Source organism: Bos indicus, chromosome 11, assembly GCF_029378745.1.
Source record: "Bos indicus isolate NIAB-ARS_2022 breed Sahiwal x Tharparkar chromosome 11, NIAB-ARS_B.indTharparkar_mat_pri_1.0, whole genome shotgun sequence".
Classification (NCBI taxonomy): domain Eukaryota; kingdom Metazoa; phylum Chordata; class Mammalia; order Artiodactyla; family Bovidae; genus Bos; species Bos indicus.
The window spans coordinates 376,695-399,303 of record NC_091770.1 but is presented as its reverse complement, the minus strand read 5'-3'; the positions used below and the strand labels follow the sequence as shown (position 1 = coordinate 399,303).

The 22,609-nt window shown below is 44.3% G+C and overlaps 1 protein-coding gene across 1 annotated transcript in view; it reads left to right on the top strand.

Moving 5' to 3' along the window:
• MERTK (MER proto-oncogene, tyrosine kinase) overlaps positions 1–22,609 on the top strand; it is a 137,517-nt gene that overhangs the window by 54,387 nt on the left and 60,521 nt on the right. Inside the window, exons 3-5 of the mRNA XM_019969605.2 lie at positions 1,243–1,343; positions 6,242–6,415; positions 22,293–22,379. Coding sequence (XP_019825164.2) covers positions 1,243–1,343; positions 6,242–6,415; positions 22,293–22,379 — 362 coding nt within the window. The remainder of the gene's footprint in view (positions 1–1,242; positions 1,344–6,241; positions 6,416–22,292; positions 22,380–22,609) is intronic.

Here is a 22,609-nt window from a genome sequence, read left to right as displayed (position 1 = left end):
TGTCTCTCTTGCTGTCTCGCATACAGGGTTATCGTTACCATCTTTCTAAATTCCATATATATGCGTTAGTATACTGTATTGGTATTTTTCTTTCTGGTCTACTTCACTCTGTATAATAGGCTCCAGTTTCATCCACCTCATTAGAACTGATTCAAATGTATTCTTTTTAATGGCTGAGTAATACTCCATTGTGTATATGTACCACAGCTTTCTTATCCATTCATCTGCTGATGGACATCTAGGTTGCTTCCATGTCCTGGCTATTATAAACAGTGCTGAGATGAACATTAGGGTACACATGTCTCTTTCTATTCTGGTTTCCTCAGTGTGTATGCCCAGCAGTGGGATTGCTGGTTCATAAGGCAGTTCTATTTCCAATTTTTTAAGGAATCTCCACACTGTTCTCCATAGTGGCTGTACTAGTTTGCATTCCCACCAACAGTGTAAGAGGGTTCCCTTTTCTCCACATCCTCTCCAGCATTTATTGCCTGTAGACTTTTGGATCGCAGCCATTCTGACTGGCGAGAAATAGTACCTCATTGTGGTTTTGATTTGCATTTCTCTGATAATGAGTGATGTTGAGCATCTTTTCCTGTGTTTGTTAGCCATCTGTATGTCTTCTTTGGAGAAATGTCTGTTTAGTTCTTTGGCCCATTTTTTGATTGGGTCTTTTATTTTTCTGGAATTGAGCTGCAGGAGTTGTTTGTATATTTTTGAGATTAGTTGTTTGTCAGTTGCTTCATTTGCTATTATTTTCTCCCATTCTGAAGGCTGTCTTTTCACCTTGCTAATAGTTTCCTTTGATGTGCAGAAGCTTTTAATTTTAATTAGGTCCCATTTGTTTATTTTTGCTTTTATTTCCAATATTCTGGGAGGTGGGTCATAGAGGATCCTGCTGTGATTTATGTCGGACAGTGTTTTGCCTATGTTCTCCTCTAAGAGTTTTATAGTTTCTGGTCTTATGTTTAGAGCTTTAATCCATTTTGAGTTTATTTTTGTGTATGGTGTTAGAAAGTGTTCTAGTTTCATTCTTTTACAAGTGGTTGACCAGTTTTCCCAGCACCACTTGTTAAAGAGATTGTCTTTTCTCCATTGTATATTGTTGCCTCCTTTGTCAAAGATAAGGTGTCCATAGGTGTATGGATTTATCTCTGGGCTTTCTATTTTGTTCCATTGATCTATATTTCTGTCTTTGTGCCAGTACCATACTGTCTTGATGACTGTGGCTTTGTGTTTCTCAAGCATAACCAGCGTGCAGCGTTCAGACAATGGGTCGTACATCTGTAAGATGAAAATAAACAGCGAAGAGATTGTGTCTGACCCCATCTACATCGAGGTTCAAGGTGAGTCCAAAGGCCACAGATGTCCAGTTGCCGCTTGGTGGTTTGTTTTAGAGCCTGCATTAATTGCTTTGTGTATAATGCTCCAGAGTTTGGCATGCCCATTTGTTTGTCGTTGGGTTTAAAAAAAAAATTTTAATTGAAGTTGATATACTGTGTTGTGTAAGTTTCAGGTGTATAGCAAAGTGACTCAGATATAGATAGATAGATACATATATATATACATATAGGGAGAATACATATATGTGTGTGTATATATATATATATATGTACGTATGTTTCATATTTAATCGCTAAGTTGTATCTGACTCTTTTGTGACCTCATGGACTGTAGCCCACCAGGCTTCTCCATCCATGAGATTTTCCAGGCAAGAATACTGGAATGGGTTGCCATTTCCTTTCCCAAAAGATCTTCCCAACCTAGGGATTGAACCCATGTCTCTGTATTGACAGCTTTACTGCTGAGCCACCAAGGAAACCATGTATATATATATATTCTTTTTCAGATTCTTTTCCCATATAAGCTATTATAAAATATTGAGTATAGTGCCCTGCGCTATACAGTAGGTCTTTGATGTTTAACTATACTCTCAAATTCCTAATTTATCCCATTTGTATGCATCAGTTCACTTCAGTTCAGTTCAGTCGCTCAGTCGTGTCTGACTCTTTGCGACCCCATGAATCGCAGCATGCCAGGCCTCCCTGTCCATCACCAACTCCCAGAGTTCACTCAAACTCACGTCCATTGAGTCAGTGATGCCATCCAGCCATCTCATCCTCTGTCGTCCCCTTTTCCTCCTGCCCCCAATCCCTCCCAGCATCAGAGTCTTTTCCAATGAGTCAACTCTTTGCATGAGGTGCCTAAAGTACTGGAGTTTCAGCTTTAGCATCATTCCTTCCAAAGAAATCCCAGGGCTGATCTCCTTCAGAATGGACTGGTTGGATCTCCTTGCAGTCCAAGGGACTCTCAAGAGTCTTCTCCAACACCACAGTTCAAAAGCATCAATTCTTTGGTGCTCAGCTTTCTTCACAGTCCAACTACTCTGATGCAAAACTTGCAGATCCTTAAGCACTGAGATAAAGGCTATCTTCTTTCTTAGATTATAGGTAATTATGAAATAAACTTAATTCTTAAAGATTTAGCTCTCTGCTAGACACTAAGCCTGAGACAAAAAGGAATTATGGACCTCCTTGCCTTAAGGTTATTTACAATTTAAAAAGCTAAAGTCTTAGGACTTCCCTGGTGGTCCAGTGGTAAGGAATCCACCTTCCAATCCAGGGGACCTGGGTTTAATGCCTGGTCACGGAACTAAGTTCCCACATGCTCCAGGGCGACTAAGACCCAGCACAGCCAAAAACAAAACAACAACAAAAAATAAAACCTGAAGTCTATTTTAGGAAGCAAAATGCAGTTTATTAAACAGTTCTCAGCGCTGGCACCAGATGCCACTCACCTGGTCAAGTGCCAGTTATCTGTTATTTAGTATCCTTTGCTGCAGTGGTCCCCACCCTTTTTGGCACTGGGGATCAGTTTCATGGAAAATAATTTTTCCCCAGACAGAGGGATGGACGCCCGGGCTGGGGGAGGGGGATGGTTATGGTTTCGAGATGATTCAAGTGCATTAGATTTACTGTACCCGTTATTTCTATTATCCCATCAGCAGCACCTCAGATCATCAGGCATTAGATCCTGGAGGTTGAGGACCCTTGCTTTCCTGTCTTGCTTATGCAGACAGTGAAACCAGGGAGAATAAGCTAGTTTCAACTGTGCCTGGGATTCCTTTTTCAATCCTTAGGGTTTCTCAGGCACGTGATTCAGTGCAGTTCTGATGCCATGACATGACATGGGCCTGGTAGGGGAGAACTGGGGCATCAGGCAAGGCAGTCTCTGCCCTCGAGGAACCTGAACTCTCGTGGGGACATGAGCTGATGCACAGGTGAGCCAGGCCAGGTCCTGCATCTTGGGCCTTGTCTGTCTGGTTCGGCAATGGCAGGGCCTGCCAAGAGGGGCTTCGAGGAAGAACATCTTCATTATCAACCCAAGTGGCCACTCCTCGCTGTCCCAGGGACTTGTCCTCCAGGGTCTCTGCATCCCTGCTCGCCAAGGTGCCCCCATCTACAGTGTCATCAGGAGAATGACTTTGCTGCTTTCTCCTCACCCTTCTCATCACAGGTTTTGGAGAAGGTGGTCTTTTCAGCGAAGTTTGAGACTCGTCTCCCATTGAAAGGCAACTGTGCTGTCCATTCTTTTCCGAACCTGAACTTGATACCCACTGACGCTGCAGGAGGCCCGAGAGGGAGGGCCCTCACGGGGTCTCTCTTGGAGCTTTGCTCTGAGCCCATCTCAGACTCCCCTGGGCAGCTTCCCAGGTGGTGCTAGTAGTGGAGACCACCTGCCGGTGCAGGAGGCCTAAGAGACGCCGGTCCAATCCCTGGGTCGGGAAGATCCCCTGGAGAAGGACATAGCAGTATTCTTGCCTGGAGAGAGCCGCCTGACCGGCCACAGTGCATGGGGTCACACAGAGTCGGATACGACTGAAGTGACTTGGCAGGCACGCGTGCCCGTCCCAAACTGGACGGCCATGCCACAGGGTTCTGTCAGTATCCACCAGAGGGAAGCGTTCCTACCTTGGCTGCTACTCTGGGAAAACTATTCAGAAGACATTTTACTTGTAAAATCCCAGAAAAAAAATGCCCAGGGTAGGAATGAGTTAGGTTCAAATGAAGTTTGGTGAAACACTGAAGCTTGGAAAAAAGAATCCCATTTTACCAATCCCATGTTATTCCTGCTGGGACCGGATCTGTGAGCTCCCAGTCCCTAAAGAACACGATTTAAATGCTGATCACAATTTAAATGTTTGCTTGTTCTGTTAAAGTTTTGTTACATGCCCCAAATAAGTACCAACTGGCTGTCTCTGAGCTGTTCTTAACGTCCCTTGCCTGTGACACCAGTTCTGGAATCAAAGTGGGAGATCTTGAGGTTGTAACTGTGTAACTCTGTCTATACCGTTTTCATGAGTTTAGGCTTGGAAAAACTGTTCAGTCTTACACAGGTGTACAGATTTTAAAATTTATTATCACCAATATGAAAGTCTCACATACAACAGGTTGTCCTCAAAAATGGGCAGACCCACACCAGTCAGAATGACCGTGATCAAAGTCTACAAATGATAAATGCTGGAGAGGGTGTGGAGAAAAAGGAGCCCTCCTATACTGTTGGTAGAAGTATAAATTGGTAACCACTATGGAAAACTGTATGGAGGTTCCTCAAAAAACTAAAATTACAGTTACCATGTGATTCACTGATCCTACTCCTGGACAAATATCCAGAAAAGATGAAAACTTTAATTTGAAAGGATACATGCACCCCAGTGTTCACAGCAACGCTGTTTACAATCGCCAAGACATGGAAGCAATCTTAAGTGTCCATCAACAGCTGAATGGATAAAGAAGATGTGCTGTATAATGGAATATTGTGTGTGTGCTCAGTCACTAAGTTGCGTCTGACTCTTTGCGACCCCATGGACTTAGCCCTCCAGGCTCCTCTGTCCATTGGATTTCCCAGGCAAGAATACTAGGGTGGTTTGTCATTTCCTTCTCCAGGTAATCTTCCCAACCTGCATCTCTGGCATTGGCAGACAGATTCTTAGCTGCTGAGCCACCAGGAAGCCCATAATGGAATATTATTTAGCCATAAAAAATGAAATAATGCCATTTGCAGAAACATAGATGGACCTAGAGATTATCATACTAAGTGAAGTCAGAGAGAGAAAGACAAATATATGGTATCACTTATATGTGGGAATGAAAAAAAAAAAGATACAAATATACTTATTTATAAAACAGAACCAGACTCAGAAAAAGAAAACAAACTTGTTACCAAAGAGGAAGGAGTAGAAGTTTTGGATGAATAGACACACAGCACCATGTACAAAATAAACAAGCATAGCACAGGGAACTCTATTCCGTATCCTGTAACAACCTATAATGGAAACGAATCTGAAAGAATATCTATTTTTGCACATGTATAACTGAATCACTTCACCATACACCTGGAACTAATACAGCATTATAAGTCAAGTGTGCATGCTTAGTTGCTCCGTCATGTCCAACTCTTTGCAACCCCGTGGACTGTATGTAGCTCACCGGGCTCCTCTGTTCATGGAATTCTCCAGGTAAGAATACTGGAGTGGGCTGCCCATTTCCTCCTCCAAGAGATCTCCCCAGCCCAGAGATGGAACCCATGGCCCCTGCGTCTCCTGCATTGGCAGGTGGATTCTTTACCACTGCACCAGCTGGGAAGCCATAAATCAACTCTACTTAAACTTTAAAAAGAAAAAAGGAGGGGCAGACCTCGCACATGGCTTTGTTTTCACTCTGTGTTTATTGGTAAGGAATCCTGCCAGCCTTTCCCAGGAGCTTAAGCAACACCTAGTTTCACAACTGCCAGGCCTCCCTTCTGGAAAAACCAGTTCTGAATCACCATTGCTCCTTTGGGAAAGTGTCCTAGAAAGCCAGCTCGAGCTGGACTGGTAAGAATTAGCTTCTGTGTGCTTTCTTACTCAACTGCATCAAGGTGAAAACTGAGCATTTCAGACCTGGGTGGTGGACAGAAAGTAAAAGTTTAGTCACTCAGTCGTGTCTGACTCTGTGACCTCATGGACTGTAGCCTACCAGGCACCTCTGTCCATGGGATTTCCCAGGCAAGACTACTGGAGTGGGTTGCCAGTTCCTTCTCCAGGAGATCTTCCCAACCCAGAGATCAAATCCAAGTCTCCTGCACTGCAGGGTGGTGGACAGAGAGAACTATTGCCGAGTTCTGGTGTGGTTTCCACTCACCGGGGGGGTGCACCTTGACCTGTGAATCTAAAACCTTCTTCCACTTACCACTTTCTCTGCAGGACTTCCTTACTTTACGAGGCAGCCCGAGAGCATGAATGTCACCAGAAACACAGCCTTCAACCTCACCTGTCAGGCTGTGGGTCCACCCGAGCCCGTCAACATTTACTGGGTTCAAAACAGCCGCCGTGTTAATGAACTTCCAGAAAGATCCCCCTCTGTTCTGACTGTTCCTGGTGAGTCTCAGCTGTGGCATTTGTTTATTGCTTGCTTTCTGACAGTGGAAGGGAGCAGAAGTTGGGTGAATGCTGTAGTGTGCAGCAGCAGGCACTAGAGGAAGATAAAAACGCAGGTGGGGCAGCCCAGGATGGGGACCAGATGGATGGGGAGGCAGGCGGAAATCTTGGGGTCAGAGGTCACAGTACAGGACGGGTGTCTGTGGTTATATCAATCAAGTGGCCGGAGTCTTCGAGCCAGGGCAGCCGGGAAGCCCTGCTCACATTTCCCGTGGCAGCTGTGGCCCAGCTGGCCTGGCAGGCCTTGCCTTTCAGGAACCACTGATGTGAAGACCTCAGTGAGGTGGCGGTGAGGAAAATGCCTTGGTCATGGAGGCAGTTGTGGGAGGATTGAGTCATTGTGGGGCTGTGACTGCCGTGAAGGTCAGCAGTCATCTGATTTCCATCTAAGTGGGTGTGACCTGGCTTCGGTCCCAGACCTCCTCCCACAGTGCTCCGAGGGTCAGCGCCATGGATGGTTCTGTGCTGCTAAATCCGATGGGCTCCTCTTTGGCTCCTCTCCTTGCATCTCCCAGCAATGTCTGGTAAGGTTACCACCCCCTAGCCTTCCCAGTCTGCATGTACTCAGGGAGTATTCTGCGAGGATGCTGCACGCCAAAGGTGACCTTCTGAAACCACTGTCTTCCTGGCTTCCTTCCTGCTTCAGTGCTCTTCCTCTGCCCACAACAGGAGTTCTGAACATGCTGGGTGCCACAGGGCTCAGTCCTGGACTGAATTCTGATCCCTCTGAGGCACTCCTGCCTGGGAGATCTCCTTTGGATCCTGGCTTCACGACCATCCATTTGATGACTTTGAACTTTGTATCTCTGGCTCATACTACCCTCCTGAGCTTCATGCTCCTTTCCTGGCATGTCCACTCACTGGATATGAAAGTGTGTTAAAATGAAACTCTTAATGTCCCCCGGTACTCGGACTTGTTCTGCCACAGAGTTCCCCATCCTACTAAAGCATGTCACTCTCTGCCCATCCTTCCTGCTGCTCATTGTTTAGACTGACTACATCAGGAGACTGCCAGTTGTCTTCCCACAGTACATCTCAAATCTCTTTTCTGCCTGTCTGCTGCAGGGCCCAGGTCCAGGTCACCGCCACCTCTTGCCAGCATCTCTGCAGTAGCATCCTAACTGGTCTCTTAGCTTCTAGCTTTATCCCCACTATTGTTCTCCATGGTAGATCATGTCCCCTGCCTGCTGGACCTCTTCAGTGGCCGCCCGTTATCTTTGACTTTCTCTCAAGAGGCCTTTCTGCTCCTCCTCTTAGGATCTGCGTGCCCTGGTCCCCACTCTACTTTCCAATCCCAGCTCCACCCACTCTTTCCACCCTGCTAATTATGCGCCAGTCACACGGATTGTCTTTTGTTTTCTTAGAAACACCCCCCTTCGCCCTGCCTCAGGGCCTTTGCACCTCGTCTCTGTCTGCCTACAATGTCGTTCCATGTGCCCTTCCTCCCGTGACGCGTGTCAGCTAACACTTCTGCACAGAGGTCTTTCCTGGGCATTCTTCTGGGTCCTCCTCACTCCTTTATCGACTCTCAGGCATGGCACATATTCGTGTGGACTTCCTTCGTTGCACTGGTCAGAGTCTGTCATTACCCTGTTTATTTGTTTAGTCTCCTTGTCTGTCTTCTTAGAGAATGTATGCTTAGTAAGGACAAGGGCTTTGTCTCTCCCAAGACACAGCCTGACTCATGGTAATACTCACTGAATGTTTATGGTGAGAATGGACCAGCAAGTGATTGCCAGCTGGAGGTATTGTCTCCAAATCACTTTTGTTACTCCAGACTCCACGAGGAATGTTATCATTTTCTCTGCCTTCATCTGAGTTTTCTTTGAGTTTCTCTGAGGAATTGATCATCAAGTGACTTATTTGTTCAAAATCAACTTTAAAAAAATACATTCCACCTTCTCTGGATGATTGTTTTGAAGTCCTGTAAAGAAGATTTGTGGGGCATACAATGAAATATGTAGGTTAAATTGACATATAATTAAATGCATAGAACTTAAGCACACAATCAATGAGTCATGATAAGTACAGACACTCATGTAACCACCACTTCAGTCAATATATAGAACATTGCTCTCACCCCAGGAAGCACCCCCTTTTCCCTTTGGGTCAGCCTGCCCCTCCCGTAGGTGACCTTGTTCTGATGTCTGGTTTCATATATAAATTTTGCCTGTTATTGAAATTTACATAAATGAAATCATAATGTATGTATTCTTTACTGTTGGGCCTCTGCATCTCTTGAGGTCATATCATTTTTTGGCTTCATTCTCTTCATGTGGCAAATCACATCGATTGGATTTCGAATTTTAAACCAGTGTTGCATTTCTGGGCTAAACTCTGCTTGGTCCTGATGTATTGTGATAGATTCCATTGGCTGACAGATATTAAGTTAAATATTTTTGCATTTAAGCTTTTTCTGGGGTAACACCGACAGCTTGTACTGTGAGCCAGTTCTGCTCCTAATTACTGTGAGTTAGTGAAGACCCCCTGGTCAGGACAGCATCTGCCACAAGAGTGCCCTCACCTCAGCTGCCATCCACGAGTCTCAAGGGAGTCCCAAGCCACCTGTACCCCTTACTTCAGTTCAGTTCAGTCGCTCAGTCGTGTCCGACTCTTTGCGACCCCATGAATCGCAGCACGCCAGGCCTCCCTGTCCATCACCAACTCCCGGAGTTCACCCAGACACTTGTCCATCGAGTCAGTGATGCCATCCAGCCATCTCATCCTCTGTCGTCCCCTTCTCCTCCTGCCCCCAATCCCTCCCAGCATCAGAGTCTTTTCCAATGAGTCAACTCTTCGCATGAGTTGGCCAAAGTACTGGAGTTTCAGCTTTGGCATCATTCCTTCCAAAGAAACCCCAGGACTGATCTCCTTCAGAATGGACTGGTTGGATCTCCTTGCAGTCCAAGGGACTCTCAAGAGTCTTCTCCAACACCACAGTTCAAAAGCATCAATTCTTCGGCACTCAGCCTTCTTCACAGTCCAACTCTCACATCCATTCATGACCACAGGAAAAACCATAGCCTTGACTAGACGAACCTTTGTTGGCAAAGTAATGTATCTGCTTTTGAATATGCTATCTAGGTTGGACATAACTTTCCTTCCAAGAAGTAAGCGTCTTTTAATTTCATGGCTGCAGTCACCATCTGCAGTGATTTTTGCAGCCCCCAAAAATAAAGTCTGACACTGTTTCCACTGTTTCCCCATCTATTTCCCATGAAGTGATGGGACCAGATGCCATGACCTTAGTTTTCTGAATGTTGAGCTTTAAGCCAACTTTTTCACTCTCCACTTTCACTTTCATCAAGAGGCTTTTTAGTTTCTCTTCACTTTCTGCCGTAAGGGTGGTGTCATCTGCATATCTGAGGTTATTGATATTTCTCCTGGCAATCTTGATTCCAGCTTGTGCTTCCAGCCCAGCGTTTCTCATGATGTACTCTGCATATAAGTTAAATAAGCAGGGTGACAATATACAGCCTTGACGAACTCCTTTTCCTACTTGGAACCAGTCTGTTGTTCCATGTCCAGGTCTAACTGTTGCTTCCTGACCTGCATACAGATTTCTCAAGAGGCAGGTCAGGTGATCTGGTATTCCCATCTCTTTCAGAATTTCTACAGTTGATTGTGATCCACACAGTCAAAGGCTTTGGCATAGTCAATAAAGCAGAAATAGATGTTTTTCTGGAACTCTCTTGCTTTTTCCATGATCCAGGGGATGTTGACAATTTGATTTCTGGTTCCTCTGCCTTTCCTAAAACCAGCTTGAACATCTGGAAGTTCACGGTTCACATATTTGCTGAAGCCTGGCTTGGAGAATTTTGAGCATTACTTTACTAGCATGTAAGATGAGTGCAATTGTGCGGTAGTTTGAGCATTCTTTGGCATTACCTTTCTTTGGGATTGGAATGAAAACTGAACTTTTCCAGTCCTGTGGCCACTGCTGAGATTTCCAAATTTGCTGGCATATTGAGTACAGCACTTTCACAGCATCATCTTTCAGGATTTGAAATAGTTCAGCTGGATTTCCATGACCTCCACTAGCTTTGTTCGTAGTGATGCTTTCTAAAGCCCACTTGACTTCACATTCCAGGATGCCTGGCTCTAGGTCAGTGATCACACCATCGTGATTATCTGGGTTGTGAAAATCTTTTTTGTACAGTTCTTCTGTGTATTCTTGCCATCTTTTCTTAATATCTTATGCTTCTGTTAGGTCCATACCATTTCTGTCCTTTATCAAGCCCAGCTTTGCATGAAATGTTCCCTTGGTATCTCTAATTTTCTTGAGGAGATCCCTAGTCTTTCCCGTTCTGTTGTTTTCCTCTATTCCTTTGCATTGATCGCTGAAGAAGGGTTTCTTATCTCTTGTTGCTATTCTTTGGAACTCTGCATTCAGGTGTTTGTATCTTTCCTTTTCTCCTTTGCTTTTTGCTTCTCTTCTTTTCACAGCTATTTCTAAGGCCTCCCCAGACAGCCATTTTGCTTTTTTGCATTTCTTTTCCATGGGGATGGTCTTGATCCCGCCTCCTGTACAATGTCACAAACCTCATTCCATAGTTCATCAGGCACTCTGTCTATCAGATCTAGGCCCTTAAATCTATTTCTCACTTCCACTGTATAATCATAAGGGATTTGATTTAGGTCATACCTGAATGGTCTAGTGGTTTTACCTACTTTCTTCAATTTAAGTCTGAATTTGGTAATAAGGAGTTCATGGTCTGAGCCACAGTCAGCTCCTGGTCTTGTTTTTGCTGACTGTATAGAGCTTCTCCATCTTTGGCTGCAAAGAACATAATCAATCTGATTTCAGTGTTGACCATCTGATGATGTCCATGTATTGAGTCTTCTCTTGTGTTGTTGGAAGAGGGTGTTTGTTATGACCAGTGCGTTTTCTTGGCAAAACTCTGTTAGTCTTTGCCCTGCTTCATTCCATATTCCAAGGCCAAATTTGCCTGTTACTCCAGGTGTTTCTTGATTTCCTACTTTTGCATTCCAGTCCCCTATAATGAAAAGGACATCTTTTTTGGGTGTTAGTTCTAAAAGGTCTTGTAGGTCTTCATAGAACCGTTCAACTTCAGCTTCTTCAGCGTTACTGGTTGGGGCATAGACTTGGATTACTGTGATATTGAATGGTTTGCCTTGGAAACAAACAGAGATCATTCTGTCATTTTTGAGATTGCATCCAAGTACTGCATTTCGGACTCTTGTTGACCATGATGGCTACTCCATTTCTTCTGAGGGATTCCTGCCCGCAGTAGTAGATATAATGGTCATCTGAGTTAAATTTACCCATTCCGGTCCATTTGAGTTCGCTGATTCCTAGAATGTCGACATTCACTCTTGCCATCTCGTTTGACCACTTCTAATTTGCCTTGACTCCGTACTTACTGGCTGTTAATTTGGAGGTTCCTATGGCCCCCCTGGGTTTCCTAAATGGCTCAGTGGTAAAGAATCCAGTCGCCAGTCCAGGTTCGATGCATGATACTGGATGCTTGGGGCTGGTGCACTGGGACGACCCAGAGGGATGGTATGGGGAGGGAGGAGGGAGGAGGGTTCAGGATGGGGAACACAAGTATACCTGTGGCGGATTCATTTCGATATTTGGCAAAACTAACACAATATTGTAAAGTTTAAAAATAAAATAAAATTTAAAAAAAAAAAAAAGAGAGAGAGAATCCACTTCCAATGCAGGAGACATGGGTTTAATCCCTGGATTGGGAAGATCCCCTGGAGAAGGAAATGGCAACCTGGGAAATCCATGGACAGAGGAGCCTGGTGGGTTACAGTCCATGGGGTCGCAAAGAGACGCTCTGGTGTCGCTTCAGACTTAGTGACTAAACCGCAGCCATCATGACCCCTTTGGGTTCAGTGATTTTCTAGAATAGCTCAGAACTCAGAAAAGTGCTCTACTTATGTTATAGTTTATTTCACCAGGGATACACACAGGATGAAGTCTGGGAGGGTCCCAAATGCAGAGCTTTTCTGCCTTGAAGAGTGTCACCTGGTGCATCAGTGTGTTCACAGAAGAAGAAACTGCTGAGCTTTGGTGTTCAGAATTTTTTTTTATTGGGGCTTCATTATGTGGTATAACTGAATAAAACATTAACCATGATGGAATACCGTCTCCCGACCTCTCTCTCTTTCCTAGAGGTCAGGAACTTGAGCTAATATCACGTGGATCAAAGCCCCAAGCCTCCCATCACGTGATTTAGTCATTCTGATGACCAGTGCCCATCTAGAAGTCAGCTGTGGATCCACTTGAGTTACCTCATTAGCATAACAAAGCCACTCTCGTTGCTCAGTAAATTACCAGGGACAAAAGCTAGTCCAAGTCTTTATCACACAACAGTGTTCATGAAGGAAGTTGGTTTATAGTTTTGTTTTTGTGATGTTGGTTTTGGCATCTGGGTAGTGCTGACCTCATAAAACCTAGTTGGAAAATGTTCCCAACTCCTCTCTTTGTTGAAAGAGCTTGGTAGCGGTGGTGTTATTTTGGAAAGATGTGTATGAAGTTCAGTGGAGGTTGTAACCTCTTGTGTTTTGAATATTTTTTTTACCTTGCTTTTTAAAAAAGAAAACTTTTTATTTTATACTGGAGTTAGCCAATTAATGGTGTGACAGTTTCAGGTGGACAGCAAAGGGACTCAGCCAAACATATACAGGCATCCATTCTCCCCCAAACTCCCATGCCATATTCATGCTGCTACGTAGCACTGAACAGAGCTCCCTGTGCTACGCAGTAGGACCTTGTTGGTTATCCATTTTAAATATATTGAATGCTTTATTTCTGATAATGCAGTTTACATTGCCTTTTTGGTGAGGTTAATGTATTGGTTCATGTTGAGTCTGAGGTTAACTGAAATCCCCAAGCATTTTTCTCATAAATTGCTGCAAAATCAAGGCTCTCCTGCTTTTTGTATATTTAATTATTCTGAAATTTCAGCCCATCATGTGACCTTTATCCCATGAAAATTTATCTCATCATCCCAATCTACTAAGGCCATTTTGAACCTTGATTCTCTTATTGGATTAGCAAATTCTCTCCCGGTTTCCTGTCTAGATTCTAATCTAACCAAGGACAAAGCACAGTGGCCATCAGGCAACCTCTGAGTTGATATCAATTCATGAAATCAGCTCTTTTGTCTACTTTTCAATCAGCAGCCAATCTGCCTAATTTTATTTTTTCCACCATTTATCTCTCCATCTTGTCTTCTAAGAAATTCCTTGATACATTGGACTAAGAACTGTCCTGGAAAGACTGGAAATCAGTTTGCAATTCATTTTGAAATCAGACTTGACTTCCTGTTGGTGAGCTGAACTCCATGCCTGTCCTCCTAGGACACGTGTCCTAGGCACCGATTTGATAACCTTCTCTGAAGTTCTGCTGTGGATTCTGTCTCTCACTGATTTTGTACTTGCCAAAATCAGTATCATTTTCTTTATGAAAACAAGGACAAAATCTGTCCATCTCTGTTCATCTAGAATTTATTTTGTTTTACATTTTGGCCACTGCTCAGCATGTGGGATCTAGTTCCCTGACCGAGGATTGAACTCACATCCCCTGCATTGGAAGTAAGGAGTCCCAGTCACTGGACCACCAGGGAAGTCCCCGTCTCTGTTCATCTAGAACTTTTCCTCTTCAGTTTTCTTAGCAAGCAGAAGGATCTGCAAAATTTAATACCCAAGGCTATATATATTGATATAAATTATCTCAACTTGGTGACCTTATTTATTTCTAAATGGTCAGATATACCGTTACAACTGACACTTATTTTGGGCTTTAGATTCTTTACAGTCTTCATTTTACTTTCTTTAATTTGAAGATTTTTTTCCTTCTGGTTAAGAAGATAGAAGTAAAATAGAAACCAAGCATTCTATAGGCTAATAGTATGCTTTTTAACATAAACTTTAATGGGATATGGTTACATGAAGCTACACATGTGATAAACTTACACAAAGCAACACACACACACGAATGAGTCCACATGTAACTGGAAAAATCGGAATAAGCTCTGTGGAAGGTACCAGTGTCAGTTTTCTGGTTTTGACACTGTAGTTATTTGAGACATTAACATTGGGGAGGTAGGGTGAAGGATACGTGGAGCTCCCTGTTTCTGTAAATCTATAATTAACATTTCAGAATGAAAAATGTTTTAAACTGTTAAAATGTTGTAGCACTGTGAAAGAACTACATTCAAACTTATTCTTATTTACATCTATTCTTAACTTAGAGGACAAGTTAGTGTGATACCCGAGCCCCTCCCAGTAAGTAGGTGGTGCTTAGGGAACTAGGCTGAGGCTGTTTTGACTTGAAATGGCTTTGCGGACTGCGTACCCACTCAGAGCCTGCATGGAGCAGGCACATTTAGGAACAGGAAGATCGTACACTTTTCCCTCATGATACCAGTTGTTTTTCTTCTGTGACATAAGTGCTGTCTTTAAGAAATGTGAGTGAAGAAGTACTTTGTCTAAAGGGCATGATTCTGAGTCAACAAAACCAGTCTCAAAGGTTACGTGCTGTGTAATTCCATTTAGGTAACATTCTCAAAATGAAAGGGTTGTAGTGACGGCATGCACATCAGCTCCTGCCAGGGGTTAGGCTGACAGAGGATGTTTGTAGAAGGGGTGGCAGGGGGGAGCTTGTTTGTTTTTGCTCTACCACTAAGGCATGTGGGGTCTTAGTTCCCCAACCAGGGGGCAAACCCCACCCCTGCAGTCGATGCTCAGAGTCTTAACCACTGGACCCCCAGGGAAGGCCCTGGAAACTTCTTTTTGGTGATGAAACAGTTGATTTGTATACATATTTGTACCTGTAATAAAATTTCATAGAAATTTCATAAAAACCACCCCTCCCCCAAATTAAGCAAAACCAAAAACTAGTGAAATCTGAGTAAGGCCTGCCTGTATTTTAGTTACTACTATTGGGCTTCCTGAGTGGTTCAACTGCAGGAGACACAAGAGATGCAGGTTCGATGCCTGGGTTGGGAAGATCCCCTGGTGTGGGAAATGGCAACCCACTCCAGTATTCTTGCCTGGAAAATCCCATAGACAGAGGAGCCTGGTGGGCTACAGTCCAGAGGGTTACAAAGAGGTGGACATGACTGGACGACTGAGCACGTGTACAGCGTTCCAAAGTCACTTGATCACGCTACCATGATTATGTAAGACGTACCACTAGGGGACCCTGGGCGAAGGGTGCGGGGAGCTCTGTACGAGTTCTGTAGTTTCTTGCAAATCAAAACTGTTTCAAAACAAAGTTACTTTTTCCCCCCAAGGAAATACTTTGTCATCAACAAATAGAGTCCCAAAATAAAGAGCAGAACTAGGAAAGGTTTTGCTCTATGGTGTTTAGTGACGGGATGTGTTATACGTTAAGTGGTTAAGACCCCATTAACTAATGTCAGTTCACCACTGTGTGTCCCTAGGCAGGTTACTTGCCTTCTTTATACAAAATAGGGATAATAACAGTGTCTACCTCACAGAACATTTATGAAGATTCAGTGAAATAACATATGTAAGGACTTGGGTACAGAAGCAGCCTTCAGGAATGACTCAGATGTTACCTGGGACAAATTTGTATATGAAACAGTTACTAACTCACTGTCCATTTTGAGCTACCTTCCTACCGAGATCAGGGACTTAGGCTGATCTTTCTGGTCTTCACTTTAAAAAAAAAAATGTTTTTATTTACTTCTTTATTTTTGGCTGTGCTGGGTCTTCATTGCTGCTCGGACTTTTCTCTAGTTGCGGCAAGCGGGGGCTACTCTCAGTTGCAGGCCCCGGCTTTTCGTTGCGGAGCACAGGCTAAGTCACTGTGGTGCACCGGCTTCGCTGTTCCCCAGCATGTGGGATCTTCCCAGATGAGGGAGCGAACCCATGTCTCCTGCATTGGCAGGTGGATTATTTACCACTGAGCCACCAGGAACGTCCTGGTTTTTACTTTTAAAAAATACGTGTTTTATGTTAAAATCCACATTTAGAAAACAGCTAAGCTAGTTTTGCTTTTAGTTAATTGGCTATAGTGCTTTTTTTTTTTAATTATTACTATTTTTTGGCCGTACAGCAAGGCATGCAAGATTCTTAGTTCCTGGACCAGGGATTGAACTGGCGCTCCTTGCAGTGAAAGCATGGAGTCTTAATCACTGGACTACCAGAGAAGTCCCTGTAGTTCTTATTATTCGTTGTGATGACAACAGTAACAATAATAACTAGAATTTGTGTGTCAGTTTGTAATTCTCACAATGCCTTCAGTAAAGAACCTCATAGCAGTCAATGATACAGTTAGATGCTTTCTAATTACCATTTTACAGATCAGGAAGAAATTCGGAGCAAGTAAGGGACCTGCTTGCCTAAGGTCTAACGTTTGTGTGGCAGCTGGAACAAGCCTCACAAAACATAGACTAGGTTATATCAGTCTTCTGCTCAAAGCCCCAGGTTTCCCATCTCTCTTGGAGGACAAAGAAAGAAAGAAAGTGAACTCGCTCAGTTGTGTCTGATTCTTTGCGACCCCGTGGACTGTAGCCTACCAGGCTCCTCTGTCCATGGGATTCTCCAGGCAAGAATACTGGAGTGGGATGCCATTTCCTTCTCCAGGGGGTCTTCCCGACCCAGGGATTGAACCCAGGTCTCCCGAATTGGAGGCAGACACTTTAACTTCTGAGCCACCAGGGAAGCCTGACCCATATATTCCCTGACTTCAAACCTTCCCTCACCCTCCAGAATAAACTTGGCCCGTTCCTTCACCCCAAGTCTTTCCTCAGAGGATGTTTCTCAAGGAGCCATCTCTGACCCGCATGTTTACAATCACTACCACTTCTCCACACCCCCTGACCATCTATTTTTCCCGAGTACTAATCACCTTCTAATACAGCATGCAGCTTATCAAACGGAGCAGGTCTTTGCCTCCCCTTGCTTGCCCCCCTCAATGTCTTCTGCCAGCCTTTTGTGTCTGGAAAACTTTAGTCATCAGAGAAATGAGAAATGTGGAAACAAAGGAAAACAAAGGAGACTAGATAATAATAATGTAGTCATTAAGCAGAGTCAAGGACCTTCAGCTCTTTCTCAAGGGCTATAGATAAGATTCTGAACCACATCCTGTGAGCTGTCTTATAGATACCTAGCTGGAGAAGTTAACTACATGATGAGCAGACTGTACCCAGGACATGAGCTGCCACAATTCCTGCAATTGGCCACAAAAAAATGGGAACAAATGAACCCTAGAACTAAAGATTAACTGTACCTAAAGCAGCCAAGATGATGCTGGTCAGATCACTGATGACCAATTTGAAGATAACTTAGAAATGACTGTGCTGTTCCTGCATGTAGACCGCCCCCCACAATCTGCCTTTAAAAGCTCTCACCCGCTGCTTGTCGGAGTGAGAAGTTGGCCTTTGGACAGATGTCTGCCACCCTCCTCCACCCGGTTGCCGGCACCTGGAATAAAGCACTTTCCTTTCCACCAATCTGGCCTGTTTATTGGCTTTTGAGGGGCAAACAGCTGGAGCCACAAACTCCTTTTGGTAACATTTATTAAGGCTATTATTTCTCACCCTCTTTTGTCCTTGAGAATGTGAGCTTTATAAGGGCAGGTATCATGGATAGATCCCAGGTGCCTGGAAAACATCTGGCACACAGCAGCCACGCACTAAATGTTGAGTGAATGAATTCAGGGCAGAAAGGGAGTTCCAAGTTCATAAGTGTAAGCCCTTCATTTATGCAGCATATCATTGTATTTCTCTCCTCTCTGGGTAGAAAGATGAACACCAGGGGAAAAAAATAAAAGGACAGGATTGCTTAACCCAGAAGTCAAAGAAACACCCTAACTGTGCTCTTAAGAACTGCCTCCTCAGCAATTCTGATTGTCTTTCCCTTGAGGGAGCATCCTGTGGCTACATGTTCCCTAAAATATCTTTCAGACCTTGTGTCAGGGGCTGTCTTTTTTTAAACCAGCAGAGTACCAAGAAAGAGGGGCGCAAACCATCATAGTGAACTTGGGTGGGATGTCATGCAGGCAGGGGGTGTCCACGAGAAGAAGATCTGGCAACAGGAAATGTGGAGGCGCTGCTGTCGGGGATGTTTGGGAGATTGGGTGGTAGGGTGGAGACGTGGTGGGTGGGTACTGTTCTCCCTGAAAAGCCACAGGGTTGGGCTCTAAAACTTCAAGATCCTTTCTAGTCTAGTAGTTGAGGGAGGAGAAGGGAGAAGTGATAGGGTAGCTCTCTTTCTTAGTTCATCTTGGTTGCTGCAGTCAACTCAGGTTTATAAATGAGCCTCCAAGTGGGAAGCTAATGCCCTTAAGCCAAAGAAAGAAAAATGTATCACCGAATACATTAAGCCAGGAAGCCTGTAGTTGGCCTAAAGTTTTCACCCATTCAATTCTAGAGAAAGTTAATCTGGGTTGGAATCAGCCTCCATTTCTGCTAGCCTTTGTTTGGCCTGTGGGCATTCATCACCTCAACCTGCTGGATAAAACTACTACCCTTGATGGTTTGGCTTCTTGTGGGCAGTTCTGAGTCGGAATGGGTGCCTTGTGCCAGGGAATTAGCTGCTGACTTTGTGTGTCCTCCGAAGAGAAGCACGTAGAGGAAAAACGTCTTCCCCTTAACGTAAAATCCTGAGTGGTTTCACTCTCGACATGGGTCAACCTTGAAGGACTGAAAAACCATGGGCCTAACTCATCTTACTTTGGGATCTGTAAGGAAGTGGTGGATCTCAAGGAAATAGGTCCATCCTCTTGTTTCTTTGCAGGGCCAGGCTTGCCCTCACCACTGGTTGTCAGAGGGATTCATGGTTTGTTTTCAAGGGTTTCCCAAGAGTTTGGACAAGGGTGATTGAAGTCAAATGATTGGGTTTAGCCTGCAGAAGTCTGCTCAAATATGTACAAAATGTAAGTTGCCTAGCAGCTCCCAGGGTCTTATGATTGAGCCAAAGCTGATTTTTCTAAACATAAGCCAAGTTTTGCCAGTTCACGTTGCCTGGTGAAACAGGCATCTCATTTGGGAACTGACGACCTGGAAGGTTAAAGGTGATACTCCAGCGGGAAAAACCAAAGGTCACAGGCCTGCCTGTGAAAAAGTGGTGGGCAACAGGGGCCCCAGGTGGTGGCTTAGAGCAGTGGTCCCCAACCTTTTTGGCACCAGGGACCAGTTTCATCGAAGACAATTTTTTCTTGGACCGGAGGTGGCGGATAAGGGGGATGGTTTGGGGATGATTCAAGTGTGTTACATTTATTGTGCACCTTATTTCTATTATTATTATATCATAATAATATATTATTGTATTGTAAATAATTATGTACTATATTATATTACATACTCTATTATATATTATATTATTATGTATTTGGCTGTGCTGAGTCTTAATTAGTGCACATGGACTCTCGTTCCCTGAACAGGGATCAAACCTGGGCCCCCTGCACTGGGAACTCAGAGTCTTAGCCCCTGGACCACCAGGAAGTCCTCAAGCGTGCTTTTTTACCTCACTGCAATGTCCTTCCAATAAGTAAGCCTGAAACTAGCATGTAGCTGATTATTCTGTCAGCCCTGAAAATTCCCGAGACATTATTATCAACGAAAGTCCATAGTTTATTCAGATTTTCTTAGTCTTTACCTGACGTCCTTCTACTGGCCTAGGATTTAGTTGTGTCTCCTTCAGCTTCTCTCGGTTGTGACAATGTCTCAGACTTCCCTTGTTTTTAATGACGTGGATGGCTTTGAGTATGGGTCAGGTCTTTTTTTTGTAGTGTGTCCCACAGTTTGGACCTGTCTGATGTTTACCTCCTTTTTCTCGTGGTTAGATCTGGGTTCTGTGTTTTGGCGGGGGAGGACCCCAGAGGGGAAGTGCCATTCTCATCACATCACATCAAGGGTACACTCTGTCAGCGTGGCTTACAGCATTGGCCTTGACCTTGACTCTCCACCTGAGCTAGTGTGTGTCAGTTCCTCACTTGAAAGTTTTTCTTTGACTCCCCTTTCCATATCGATCTCTTTGGAAGGAAGTCATTATGATCAGGAGTAAGGATTAATGCTCCTCTTTAGGAGCGGAGCATCAATATAAAAATCACTTGGAATTCTTCTGCATCGGGTTTTGTCTCTTCTCCCATTTATTTAATCGCTTGTATATATTGGTAAAGGAGCTTCCTAGGTGGCTTAGCAGTAAAGAATCCGCCTGCCAATGTAGGAGATGCAGGAGATGCAGGTTCCATCCCAGGGTCAGGAAGATCCGCTGGAGGAGGGCATGGCAACCCACTCCAGTATTCTTGCCTGGGAAATCCATCCCATGGACGGAGGAGCCTGATGGGATATAGTCCATGGGGTCAAAAAAGAGTTGGACACGACTGAGCAGCTAAACAACAAGAGCAACAACAAATGTCGCTAAGACTCACGGATAATTATCTTATACTTTGGGTTACAGTCTAATGCTACTTTATTTTCTTGCTCGACTTGTTCCCACTTTGGCGATTGGGAGTTTTTTTAGCTGGTTCCTGTGTCTCTTTGCCGCCGCCCCCACCCGTCCCTTTGTGCGTGTGTGGGTGTGTGTGTGTCGTAGGTTTTATATTTTGCTCCAGGCTCATCTTACATGTTTACTGCTCCAAACTGAAAATCAGCATTTCTCCGAGGAACGGGCTCCTTTCATTGGCGAATAGTATTATAAGAAACCAAGGGGGGCTTCCCTGGTGGTCCAGCGGCCAAGACTCCATGCTCCCAGTACAGGAAGCCTGGGTTTGATCCCACATGCCGAAACTAAGACTTAGTGCAACTAAATAAATACAAATATTTTTAAAAGAAAGAAACCAAGGTCTTGGGACTTCCCTGGAAGTCCAGTGGTTAAGACTCTGTGCTTCCAATGAGGAACTCAGATCCCACATGCCACACAGCACAGTCGAAAGAATTAAAACAGTAATAAAAATAAAGAAACTAAGATCTGGATTGCTTCTCTTCCTTTCTCCTTAAAATTAATGAATCAATGGAATATTTTTCGTTTCTAAGATGGTAGAAATGGTAGAATTTTTCTTCACTCAGCACCAGTGTCTTCAAGTAATAGTGATGCCTGGTGTTTACATAACCCCTTATGAATACATTGATTTTCACTATTAAAAAAGGATCACTGCAGCGGAAATTTCATTCATCGGAAGTTTTACAAACTGTGGCTTTTGTCCTGCTGTTTCTGGAGTCCTGACTGTCCACAGTGTGTAGCATAGGATATATGGGATGCTAAGCATGGGGTTGTCTAGGTGAGCCCCATAAACCACTCTTCTTAATATTGGGGCCAGTAATTCCTATTGCAGGCTTCCCAGGTGGCACACTGGTAAAGAATTGCCTGCCAGTGCAGGAGATGCAAGAGATGTGGGTTCCATCCCTGGGTTGGGAAGATCCCCTGAAGGAGGAAATGGCAACCCATTCCAGTATTCTTGCCTGAAAAATTCCATGGACGGAGAAACCTGGAGGGCTACAGCCCACGGGGTCGCAGAGTTGGACACAACTGAGGGGTTGAGCACACACACAATTCCCATAGCTCCTTGCTGAAATTTTAAAACTAAATGATACTGCTTTGTTGCCTCATGTCTCACCGTTGGGAAAAAATAAAGAGTTTTAATGAATTACAGATGTCTTTTAAGCCCATTGGTGCCTTGCTCCTGGTACCCAGGGTTTAATCCTACGTTTGTTTTTCAAACACCAACACACATTTTTAATTAACTTTGCATTTATGGCTTGAAGCACTGAACCACGAAGTAAAAGGATGCCCAGACTCCCCCAGGATTCTGATAAACAGCAGCCTGCCTCTCCACCCCTGGTCTCATGGGTCTCTCCTTCTCCTCTAGGTCTGACCAAGACCACAATCTTCAGTTGTGAGGCCCACAATCAAAAAGGGCTGACCGTGTCCAAAAGCGTGCAGATCAACATCAAAGGTAAGTGTCAGGGTGGGGTCTTGCAGGGGAAACACTGTGAGCTGTGCAGCCAGCAGCCTGGGATTGAGCCCTGGCTTCCCTCTGTGACCTTGAACAAGTCACTCAACACCTTCAGGGTGCCCCTCTGTAAAATGGAGGCAATTATAGAACCTGTCTCTTCCTGAGGGTTCCATGAGATAATGCAAACAGAAATACTCATAACAGGGCCTCACAGTTGTCTTTGATCAACA